Source organism: Phalacrocorax aristotelis, chromosome 2 (genome assembly GCF_949628215.1).
Source record: "Phalacrocorax aristotelis chromosome 2, bGulAri2.1, whole genome shotgun sequence".
NCBI classification, from domain to species: domain Eukaryota; kingdom Metazoa; phylum Chordata; class Aves; order Suliformes; family Phalacrocoracidae; genus Phalacrocorax; species Phalacrocorax aristotelis.
The window spans coordinates 50,519,758-50,532,587 of NC_134277.1; the positions used below are offsets into that span (position 1 = coordinate 50,519,758).

The window sequence follows — 12,830 nt, forward strand, 5'->3', positions numbered from 1 at the left end:
CAAAATCCTTGGTGCCCAACAGCAAGCTGATGTTCACTGAGAGAGAGAGGAAACATGCTACTTAGCATTGTTAGATACGGAGTTATTTTGTCCCTCCAGGAAATACCTACACTCCTTAACTGTCCATTTTGTCTTTCCAGTGGAAAGAAAAGGATGTATGAAGTCATTCAAGAGACCATTGAGCTCGATTTTCCACTTTTTGTTGCAAAGATCTTCAGCTATGTGGCAAATCCAGGACTGATCATACCTGCAATTCTGCTCATGGTGTAAGTTTTCCTTGCAATATTACATGCCTGGCTGAGGGGAGGAGGTTGAAAAAAAAAATGCTGGGATGTTAGTGAGGTCTGAATGCAGCTTCTGCTGAGATAACAACCTGGATTAGGGCAGACACACGCTCCCTACCTCCCTCCCCTTCGCCCAACCCAATTTCCCAAAATTTAATTTCCTGACCCAATTAAACACAACTTTGTAGATTAAATGTGTTGCTGACAGAGGCCTCGTGGATATCAAAGCTGTCACAGCTTCCACACAAAAAAAAATTTCAGTAGCCAGCAGGAAATAAATGGACAGTCTCAGCCTGGTGCCTTTTGGAGAAGTAATTTCTGCAACAGCTGGTGGTATTTACAGCACTGCCAAGGCAGGGCACTCAAAAATTACACGTTCCAAAAATATGAAGAGGTGTGTTTTTTGTTTGGGTTGGTGGGGTTTTTTGTTGTTTTTTTGTTGGTGGTGGTTTTTTTTGGGGTGTGTGTGCTTTTCTGGGGTTGGCCTTGTGGGTTTTTTTTGGGGGGTGGGGTGTTTGGGGTTTCCCCCCCCCCAAATACTACGAATACTACATCTGGAATTTGTTTCAGTGCTATCTGATCATTTCAGCTTTGAAACCACACTTAATCCCTAGCACCTTCAGCAGCACTAGGACCAGGGCAGTTTTTTTCTTCTTTAAACAGGTATTTTTGGCATTGTTCTCAAGGTTTCCATAGCTATCAAAATGAGCGGGAGAGCCATGGCCAAATTTTATAGGCAGCTCTAAACACTCCAGGCTAAACAATGGGAGACAGGGAGAGAGTTGGGGAGCGTATTACATATGCTCGCCTGCTCACTCTTCCTCAGACATCCACACACATTGGAGATGGGCCTCTGGGCTGATCCAGTACAGTGGTTCTTGGGCACTGTGATCCTTCATTCTGAACAGGTTACACTGAAGATAATGCCATTAAATTAAATCAAATACAAGTTCTCATGTTACAAAGTTTCTTATAAAACAGCCTGAGAAAAATCCCAGTTAAACTGAAAATGACCTGTCATCCCTCTATCTGCTTCAAACTACTTACTTATTTTAACCTAAATAATGATGATCAGATACTGCAACTTGTGCAGACAGATCCTACACTTAGAAGAATCAGATCAGCACACGCAGGAGACAAGAAGTCTCACACTACATCCCCAGCACAGCCAAGCATATTATTGAGTTATTAGCTCTATTCCTGTGTGCTTCACAGTAGCACTAGCAGACACTACCACAAACATGAGATGAAGACCACAGAACTAATCCAGCCCAAACGGATGACCTTTACAGAAGGGCTGCAGGTCAGATGTCTGGGGCTTTGATGTAACCCCAAATAAGAGGTGGTGGGAGAGCAGTAGACATTTGAAAACAATGTTTTTTTCAGTGACAGCCTCCTGCCCTTTCCTCCACTGACAGCCAGGACAGGAAACAGCACAAATCCAGTTTACCTGCCCAAGAGACACCTTTTATCACCGCTTTCCAGTCTGGGCTATTCCCACACCATAGCCTTCCCGTTGTTCCATCTCTCCTCGAGGCACCATTTTCTCTCTGCCCCGATCCCCTCTGCAAACTGAGAGATATCGTATATCCACATTACCCGAAACATCCTCATTTCCCACCCAGATATGCTGCCTGCGCAGCCTTTAAGGATATTAGATATTTGTGATTTCTAGTCATTCAGCTACCAAGAGATTCACAGTGGGTGCCCCCATGGTGCTTGGGACAAGTCAGACCTACAGACCCTTGGCAGTAGCTCTTACATGCCAGAAGAGCATCAGGTGTCTTGCAGAAGTGCTACTTGCACACAAACTTTTCCTGGAATAATCCAAGGCAAAATTACAGCTGCCCTACAAGGACTTCTCCTAAGGCTTGGGTCCTTTTCTTATCTCAGAAACTTTACAGTTAAGGGACTCAAATTTAGCACATGATTTTCACATGCCTACAAAAATAACCTAAATATACAGAAGAGACAGAATCTAATTACATCAATTAAAATTTTGCCAGAATAGCAAGATAACAGTCCTTTTGCTTACAGTCCTGTAACCAATGGCTACCAGTGGCCAGAAAATTCGGTTTATGTCTCTTTTGCCATTTTCTCCAGAAAGTAGATAACTGTAAATCATACACAAGTCCCCAGTTTCCTGCTTTCTCCCTGCAAGTCTTCAGCTTTTGCTGCTATTTCTGCTGAGGTGCAGAGAGATAGACAGGGTCAAGCTATAGCTAGTCCTTATGCTGATCCCCATCCAGCTTGCCAAGAGATTAAAACCAGCAACTGCTGGAGCTCCATTGGGTAAGCAGAGAGCCAGCAGCTTTCAAAGTAGCACAAAGCAACCTACAATGCATCCTAATAACAAACAGCCTCTACAAAGAGCAACAGGTGGATCATAAATGGACAGTCTGTTCATTTTGATGGCAGACACACAAAAAGAGTGTTTTCCGCCTCTATGGCCTGAATTAAGTTGTTTTCTCAAACCACGATAACCCCCTCTCTTTCTGCAGTTGCAATCCAAAATGACTCTTCTATTTATTTCTGTTCTTGGCTCCTGGTCCCAGACAATGATGGGGTCCAGCAGGTGATATGGGTGTCAAACTTACTGTCGTATTTGTAGCTGCCTGAGGACAAAGGAAAAAGGAAAAAGGAAACAGAGCAAGAAGAAGCACAGATACTTTTGCACATAGGCACATAACCTAATGCCATTTGGGTCAGGAGCAGAATTTCAAGCCGTGGCTTGCAGAGCTTCCTGCCAGAAGTTAGAAGCACCTTACTGCATCACTGGGAAAGGAGAAAAAGATTCAAAACTACTGTGCAGGCTATTTATCAAATTTATATAATTATATACATGTTCCTTTTCTGGGTTAAGGATAGGTGACCTCTCCACCTTGGTAAAGACCAGTGATAACTGTCTTTTTGGCAAGAATAGTGACGTGTTATGATACCGAGTCCCAATTCACCCCTACTTACTCTCACCCTCATTATCACAAGACTTTGTCACCCTAAGCAGCTCCAGGAGGGTCTGGCTCTCACCTTAGATAGAGAGGAAAGGTCAGTTTATTTATAAATCATCATATAACATATTTACAATCAAACATTGATATTTTAGAGTGGCTCTTACTTTACTAGCAAACTTATGCATAACAACTACTGAAGAGACTAGTGCTCAATTTGATAATCAACGAGCTAACTTTTCTTGCTGGGAACTAGAGAGTCCAAGTTCTTTTGATAATTTGTAGTTGCCCTGATACCATTTTCCACATGCGCCTAGCGGAAATCCTATAAATTTAATGCTATTAACATTAGTCAGTTCCTGCGCTTGATCTTTTAGGTGTTGGCATTTCTTAACCTTTTCTGCTGCCGTGCCTGCCAAAGATGTTAATTTATTTTCATACCTAACTGCGATATTGACAACCAGGGCTTGGTCTTCTTTAATGAATACCAGCTGTGGGTTATATAGTTCATTCTGTTTATCTCTCAGCAGTGGCTCTTGGAATACTACCCACTCCTCCTTTTCGCCTCTTCAGCTAACAATTCACATAAGCAATTGTACCTTTTAATCCTGGCATCCTGTACTGCTAGGCAGTACCCAATAATATGGGCGCAGGACTCATTCTCTGCTTGACAGTGTCAACAAGATTTATTTTTACTTTCCTGTCTACCCCTTGCTAGAAATTCTCTCATCAGGTAGATGTCGGTTCTCAACTGTAGTGAGGTGATGAGGTTTTTGTGGGAAATGCCCCTATAAAACTCTAACCAGTTGTTACTGATCTTATCCTTCTTGAAGCTGGAAATATCACAGCCCTGGGAAATCAACTTGGTCCAGTTTTCCTGTTTCCTCCAGTTACAGGGCCTCAGAAAGATGACTTTTGGAGCAGGTACCTCCCATTCCAAGACTGGTTCCTCATTGCCGGTTCCTCAGATATCACCATTGCTGTTTCAGGTCTCAGATAGGTAGAACTTTTCCCTTATCCCCTCCTACTGCAATCCATAGTTTTTAAAATTCTTTCTCAAGTCCCTCTTCTCAAGCTACCACTCATACTATCTCATCTGAAGACTGTGCAACTCTGTGTAGCCTTCACACCTGCATGCTGGGAATCAGTCCCAAGAGCCTGGTGATACCTAGGCCTCCATCCTGAGCACTGGAATATAGGATGGCATCACACATACTTACTACATCTGTAGCCATTCCTTGATGGCTGCTCGAATTACCAAGGTTTATCAATTATCAATGGTTTCCAGGTACATAGTTTTCATGTTGGCCTGGTCTGCCAAGTAGAGCAGTTGCGGGATAGCATCCTTTCAAGACATCTGAAATGGCTTTAAAGCAGCCTTCCCAATCCATTGTACCCAGTCCTCTACTTTCTCCAGTAGTTCTGGTTTTTATATTCCTCTCCATGGGTCTACGTGTAGGCCCAGGTATTTCTCAGAACTTCTGGGTTCAATCATATTAAGGGGAGTGCCATTAATCATCCATGCTGGACAGTCATTGATGGTATATGAGCCTTTTGTTGGATGAATGTAAAAGCTGTGGCACTTTTTTCCCTGGATCTTGAGGCCAGTAAGATTGCAAAAGACAGTGACCCACAAGCATGGTCCCAGCTCTCACGGAGCAGTAAATCAGAGACGAGGGGTGCCAGGGCTGCACAGCATCCATGCTAGGCAGCTCAAGCATGAGGATGAATCCCTGGGCTCATTTTAGAGGCAGGTAGATCTAAAGCACCCCATTAAAATTGGAAAAATGCCATTTTCTAATGCTTACTTGAGTTCCCAGCAAAGTTTACAGCTCCTCATGCTGCTGCTCACAGTCAGACCAGGATGTGGCTTTGCTCTGCCTTTGCTGGGAACCAGCACTAGCAGGAATTCAGTAGCAAATCCAGTACAGCTGTAGGACCTGCCCAGAACGCTAGCATACACCTTGGTGGACCACCCAGGCAGGCTGCTTCAGCATTGCTGAGTCTTGGCCTGGCTACCTGCAGATTTGGACTGCAGCAAAGGCATTCCCCCAGATCCCCTTTTCTGAGGCACTGTCCCTTTCTTCTCTCCCCCCTAAGATCCCTTAAGGGCAGCTCAACCTTGGACAAACTCAACCTCCCTTGAACAATAAGCCTGCAATAAACCAAGGACAGAGGAAACTCAGGCTTAGCCTGCAGACAGAATGGGCCCATATCTCACAGTGTTTAGAAGAGGGACCTGGTGAGTTCACCCTCTTCCCATCAGTGCCCTGTTAAACACAGCACACAGCAGGGAAGGAAGCTGTGGTGGTTGGAGATGATGCTGGCTGCTAACACAGAGGGTGAGAAAGGACTGAAAAAGGAATGGGAATGGATTTGCTCAGTTACTCAATGAACTTTAGAATGCAGCTCAGAAACAGAGCGCATGGCACCCCAGATGGCTTTGAAGAGGCAGATCCAGTTATCTTTATGAAAACGGGGGTGCTCTAGGCACTTAAATCCTGGCTGGCCAGAACAAAACTGGCAGAGTAGCACCAAAGTCCTGGATTACAAAGCAATATATTTCATAAGCAAAAATAACAATTTTCAAACTTACCAAGACTGAGTTTTGGGTTAATACTAGGCAAAAAGAAGCAAATGTGTTTCCTCCAGACAGACCCCTGCAAAAAGCCTCGAGTAAGGCCATCCACTTGGAAACCAATACGCTGGTACATGGCACCTTGCTGGGCTTAGAGTCAAGCAGTCTGCTGACAAAATCCTCGGGCCTGGTTTGAGGAGGCTGAACCTGGGCTGGAGCCACACAAACAGGTTATGAACTGTCAGGAAACCCTTTTTTTTTTAGTCTTTTTTAAAATTTTATTTTACAAGAGAATTTTCTACTTCTAAAAAAAAAAAAAAATCTATAGTGATGAACTGAACGGCTGGTGCTTTTCCTGGGAATGGCTCGGAGTTATTGAGCAGATTACGTTTATAATTTAGAAGAATAAAAGCACTCTACATTTATGACAACCAAAATATTACTGGCTGGTGAGTGGCAGAAGTGGCAAGACAGCCCCAGATGCTTGGGCATGTTTTAAAACGTGGGCCTCCCCATGCGCTAAAGGCTGGCTGCCAGCAGGCTCTCTCCCATGCCACTTGCCTCTCAGTCCCTCCAGCTTGGCTCATTTTCCCCCTGGTTTTGGCGTGCCCTTTTTTTTGCAGAGAAACGGATCAAAAATAAGAGCCAGTGGCTCTGCTTCATCCTGGCTCTTGCTCACCCGCAGTTCCTGTCTCTGGTCACTCCCAACAGCCCTTTGTCAGGCTGCAGGAGACAGCCGGTCCTGGCCAAGGAGGAAGGCGGACTATGCCTCGAGTACTGTTGCCTGCCACTATTTTCCTTGTTTCCTAATTTTTTCTAAGTTCCCTGAGCTACCTGGTGTCTGTTTTGGTTTTCTTTGAGCCATGGCAGGAAGCCATGTGTTAAATCAGTTGAGCTCATTTTCACCCAGAAAATGAGCTGAATGAGCTCACCACCAAGGAAAGACCCAAGGGCCAAGGCTAGTGCAAAGGAAGCAGAGGTAGCCCATGGCCAGCCAAGGCAGAGGCAAGAAAGCAGGATGGTCATTTTTTTTCTGTTTGGGCAGAAGTGAGCTACTGGACTGGCTCAGCCCATCTTACCTTACCATGCCATGAGGCAGCCTGAATTTTTCCTAAGCCTTGAGGCTTTAAAGGGATTTTGGAGACAGCTGGTGGGGAAAACTAGGTATTAGAAGGTAGGCAAAAATTACATGTTCCCTTCCTGTGAAACTTTCTCTCTCCCCTAATCCTATCACTACAGTAACACATTTGTTTTCGTAGCCTCGCCATCTATTACCTAAATGCTGTGGCTGAAGCGTACCAGCGCGCCAATGCAGAGTTGAAGAAGAAAATGCAAATGGTAAGTATCGATCTGGCAAAGCCATCTTTGAAATACCATGCACTTCAAGTTTGATGACCAACCTATGCTTTTAAATTGCTCTTAACTTCTGAACACGTTAGTGACACAACAGGAAGACATATCTTATGATTTTTCAGTCCTCTGATGGCATTTAATGGCTAACTGCAAAGAATGGTCACATCCCATAATAGGCTGCTATTTCATACATCAAAACTACAGTGAGTTTTCCCATAAACTGTGCTTTCCATCTACAGAAATAGATTACCTCAGTGTTCAAGTAATGTTTTGGAGCCTGAGATTTCCCAGGGACAATGATAAGCCTATCAAAACCACAGCCAGATTTTGTACAAGCTGAAGAGCAGAGAGCCTTAAATAACAACACAGCAATAATGTTTTTTACCAGTAATTCTCAAAGCACTTTACAAAGGAGGCTGGTGTCTGTCTCTGCCTTGCAGATGGGAAAAGCAAGATACAGACAGATGCAATGACTCAAATTAGCAGGGTAGAATTTGGGTCTCATGATATCCGGATCTGGGAGAGGTTGCAACACGCAGAGGACCATAATACAGGGACCCCTGAACTAATATGAATTAGTTCTGGCAGCAGAATACCTGCAAAAGCACAGCTCTGCTCAGATAATGAGTCTCAATGAGAAACAACAAAGGTGTCCTGCTACTAGGGCCTGTGCTGGTCTGGTAGCACCAGTTCCCCCCAGAGCATCCCTGGTGGGTCTCTAACCCTGTGATGTTTTGTGCTACATAGATGTGTCCAAAGCATTGAGTCTTGCATCAGGAGAGAATACAATGCCTTCAAAGGAGGGGCATCAGCCATTTTGCTAGTACAGGGCAGGATCCAAGCCAAGGAAGCAATGCCACGTCAAGCAATATATTGCATAAAGCAGAGATCAGTGCAACACTGAAAGCAAGGATGTGAGCACTGAGAAATGGGTCTCCATAAATTACATTCAAATGCTCAAATTCAGAACTGATCACTCATGCATATAGCTTAAAATAAGGTAATACTTAAGGATGCCCTATGCACCACGAACAAGAGCTGAACACATGCTACAGCACACACGGTCTTAGGGGCACGTAGTCTATTTCAAACACACAAACTGGTTGTGATCAGGGTTTAAGGGAGCACAAATGGCAATGGAGGGGTCACAAATCAGGGCCTGGCACTACCCAAAGGAACAGAAACATCTCAAGACAAGCACCTGTCTTTGCACAGACCTTACATGTCTGTCCTGCAGGCACCTGTAGATTTGCTGAGGCAGCCTAGCCTGGTGAAAGGAGGGGTAGACAGCAGAGCAGGAGGAAAGGGAAGGCATCAGCACAGCCATGCTGCTTAGGGAGTGAGGGATGGAAGCTGCCTGCTCATGGCATGAGTGGTCATTGGTTGGAGCCCACCAGGGACCCCTGTGCAATGACCTGCTGAGCTCAGAGAGATCTGCCGTGGCTGCCCGCAAAGTCTGCCGGTTTGCCAAATAGATGGAGGCTGCTCTGTGGTTGGGACTTCTCAGCTGTAGCAAGGCCACAAGCTGCCCTGCATTCCACAGCTCCAGCCCTCAACTCCCTCCATTGGCAGATCACCCCTTTGGGAGGAGGGATAGAGCTGGAGTTGAGTCCACTGCATAAGAGAGGGCAGCCTCTCCCTTCCCTGCCCAGCATGCTTGTCCTGAGCAGAAACAGCCCTCAGGCATTTACGTCCCTCTGCCATCCAGAAGAAAATCTTTTGAAGACCTAAATGTATACAAGTAAAACCAGAGACAGCCCTACAACCCCATGCTGCCACGCTTTCCTCCTCTTCCTCTGGCATTTATCACTGACACCCTCCCTCCCCAGAGGTCCACATTTAAAACAAACCAAAACCCCAGGGAGGGCAGATTGACAGTTGCCAATCTACCAGAAAGCCTGGTAGACCTATCAGCAAGTGCTTTGCCCTAACAAGAGCCAAGCCATCACTTCCCAGGATCTGAGTCCTGACTGGGATGTGCTTCCTTTCTCTAAAACCCTTGGTCACTGGATCAAGATTTAGCACCTTGAACTTGGCAAAAAGATTACATTCATACCAACAAACACTTAGCCAGGCCAACCATGACACCAGGCCACCACCACTTCATGGATTACATCTGCTGTTTCAAACTAAACCTGATGGGTTTTATTGATGCAGCAACGTGAAGAGGAAAAAAACAAGAGAAACAACAAAGCTAGCACAAACCCTGTGCTGCAAGACCTGGAGGATTTACTTACACCAAGTATGAAGAGTGAAAGTCACTCCAAACAAGCAGAAGGTAAAAACTAAACCACCTCCCCTCAACCCTCCTGAAAAGGCTCCTTTTTCCACCAAGCGATGACTGGGAAAGATTGAGAAACTGGAGTGATACACATTTGCAAGGGATCAGATGAGTATTACTAGCACAGATTTTGCCCGCTTACAGAAGTCCACCTGCCAATGGACACCCAGGAGGAGCAAGTTTTTAGACTGGATTGTGTCTCACACAGGCTTATTACAGTGTGGGAATTGTAATTCAAAGTTATGATTCATATCCCAGCTATTAACCACGCTGGTCATGAAACCAGCAATTTATTCTGGGAACAGTGCTGCAACTCCAGCGTTGTTTCTGGGCTGATGAGTTGAGCTAGGCACAAACTTTTCTCCAAATTTATGTTTTCATTGGAAAATTCATTATGAATGAGACAGAAGCTTTTTACAGGACTGTGTTGGTCTTAGGGCAAACAAATGCATGATGTAAGCTCTGCTGAAGAGGGTCTGTGGCTGGGCAGAAAGATGCGGGAGGAAGCATTAGCATCAGATGTGGCACCAGATCCCCCAGACTCACTCTAAACCAGCCATTTCCTGACCACCAGAGCCTCCTGCTCTCATTTGTGAGAGACAATGCAACACATGAAAGATTTCTTTTTTTATCTTGATGCAGAAGAGAAAAAGCAGACTAGTGCCACCATAACCCTCTTGCATTTAGATGGGCTGTTTCTTGGACAGGCTGAGACAAGCCGGAAAGTTCAGACCAACTCGATACAGTTTCCCCCCAGAGCAAACCCAGGGCGCTCATTTAAACAGAAATAGTGCTGGCAGCATTGCAGGTGCATTGAAAATAAAGACTAAAATCAGCAATTACCCATGACCACCACAGGCTAGAGGTGTAGCAGCATGGCTGTTAGAACTATCATGTCTTACAAACGCGTAAATAAGAACCTACAAAGAAGGCCTGGGCAGCATACTGGCTATTGGCCATGGACCAACAGTCTTATTTATGGTTTCTTCACTCAGATGCTCAAACGCAAATCCCCAGACACTTGGGTTATTGCATGTAGAATAAACAGCAGCTACTGGGGAGAGTAAGAAAGGCAGTGTTTGCTTTCAAGAAAATAACATTCATAATCTTTGCTCTAGACAAGAAAATAGAGTCTCCTAATAGAACAAGCCCTGTCAGGAAACAAAGCAAAGCAGCAGCCCTGGATGGCAGCCCCATGACTGGTGGGAGAGGAGCAGCGTTCAACCTGCCGCCACACGTGTTCTTGACACAGCCACCAACCCTGGGTGTCTGGTCACCTTACCCTGGCCAGCCCAGACCAAGGGGGCATCCACCAGGACCAGTCCCTGGAAGGGGGAGAGGACATCCACGCTACTCACATGCTGCTCGATAAGGTCAGCAACACTTCTCCCATTTGACATTAAAACGGAGGTGCTGCATGAACTATTGCAGTTTTAGCAGGAAATACTCTTCATTGGTCATCCACTCATGATGGTCTCTATCTATCAAACACTATCTAAACCAGCTTTGTTTAGAAGCTTAGTAGTAGTACGGAGTTATAACCCACAATGGCTGTGCTGTTTTTGATTGTGAGGAAACAGGAGGCAGTCAGGATGGGAATCAGCTGTGGCATTGCTAAACTGCTACATACAGGATGCAGCCTTGTGTCCACTAACAGCGGCACAGTGAGCCCGCTCTGTGGTGTGAGTGCTTGTCAGTCCCTTCAAATGCTTCTTCAGTTAATAAAAGGAGTGTGAGTTTACCTGTCATATCAACAAAGGGGTTTTTTTTGCTGTCGTCTGTCTGCCTGAGGAGTTAAGTATTCTTTAAAAAAAGCAAGTGTCCCTGCCCACCTGCATGGCAGCCACTACTAGGAGTGGAGGACTCGCACCTGACAAAACCTTCTGTACTGGTCTGGTAGATTTCATCCTTCATGATAGCGTTCCTCCAGTCTACCGCACCCAAACTTTCATCTTTTTGTTTCAACCCTGCTGTGTCTCTCACCACTGTTTTCTCCAGGTTCTCACTCTGCTCGTCTTTTCATAGTCTGTTGGCAGTAGCTTGCACCATTATTTCAATCCCTAGATACAACTCCTAATTTAATGACACCACACAGCACAACTGAGAGACTACAAGTGCTTTGGCCTAGTTTCTGATTACAACCAGTTAGAAATTTCTGATGCAATTTAAGGATCGTATCTTCCAGATCTACAGGACTTCCCAGGACTCCATGGGAGGACTTCTCTGGGTTGACCTGCTCTTTTACACCTACAGTTTCTTCCTGTTGTTGATACAAACCCATCTCTCCAGCTTAGATCTGGTGTTCACATATGTTCTGTTCTTCATAAAAGTTTCTGTAAAAAAAATGAACTCATGTTCTTCCGTAAAAACAAATCCATAAATATAGCTAGTAACAGTTCCACTACAGCAGGATATTTGGGATTAAAGGTTCTTACCTTGAATTTTTCCACTAAATGCCACAAATCTTGTCATATGATTCATTCAGTACAGGAAACTCTAACTTATTTCTCCTCTATGGCTTGACAGAGCACAGAGCATTTGACCTTCACTGTGGGAATGTCCAGCTTCAAGGAGCTGGGCAAAGGGGTCCAGGTTAGGACAGATGTGAGGCAGACTGGGAAAAGGATTCTATTTTTCAGGTCCAAACCAACAGAAGTATTTAGGCGTCTGATTCCTCATAGGAATTAAGAGCTTAAATGTTGTGCTGTGCTTATTTGTAGATAGACCTAGCTCATTTTTTGATGTCTGTGCTTTACAAAAGAGGCCAGAACCCTAGAGAAGTACTTCCAGAAGATACATGCGAGAGTCAAATAAAAGGAGAATTCATAATTTCTTCGAAAAATTAAATAATTGCACTTTGCTTTCAAATACAGAAAAGCCAATGGGTTATTTGTAGAAAGAGCTGTCCCTGGTGTGTGGCTTAGTCAGTTTGGCTGTTCCCAGGCATGCTGCAACGGTCAGGGTCACTCATTCTCCCTGGGAGCCTCCACGTGGGAAGCTGCTCATCAGATTTATTTCCTGGTCTTGGAAGGACATTCCTCTGAGCCGGCTCTCACAGATAAGGTCTCGTCCTGCCTTTTTGCTGCAACACAGCTGTGGTTGCCTCTCCTGCGACCTCTGTCTGCAGAGACACCCGGTCATTGAACTGGAAAAATGTCAGACAAAAAGACGACTTTCTTCAGGAGACAGAAGCTGTCATCAAACATCCTTCTCCACAGTTGACTGTAGAAAACGTTGGTCAAGAAGTGCTGGGGAAAGGTGCTGCCAGCCTGCTAATCCAGAAGGATGTCACAGAAACAAAATGGTGCCCTGATTTCAGCCCAGCAGGTCTGCACTGCAGACTCTGATTTCTTAGGAAATGGTTGCATAATGAGGAATAGGATTTC

The 12,830-nt window shown here is 45.0% G+C and overlaps 1 protein-coding gene across 1 annotated transcript in view; it reads left to right on the forward strand.

Annotated features, from left to right (window-relative positions):
* Positions 1-11,226, forward strand: part of TMC2 (transmembrane channel like 2) — a 35,118-nt gene extending 23,892 nt beyond the window's left edge. Inside the window, exons 15-18 of the mRNA XM_075086128.1 lie at positions 141-266; positions 7,070-7,148; positions 9,321-9,441; positions 10,563-11,226. Coding sequence (XP_074942229.1) covers positions 141-266; positions 7,070-7,148; positions 9,321-9,441; positions 10,563-10,816 — 580 coding nt within the window. The 3' untranslated portion in view covers positions 10,817-11,226. The remainder of the gene's footprint in view (positions 1-140; positions 267-7,069; positions 7,149-9,320; positions 9,442-10,562) is intronic.
* The last annotated feature ends 1,604 nt before the right edge of the window (positions 11,227-12,830 follow it).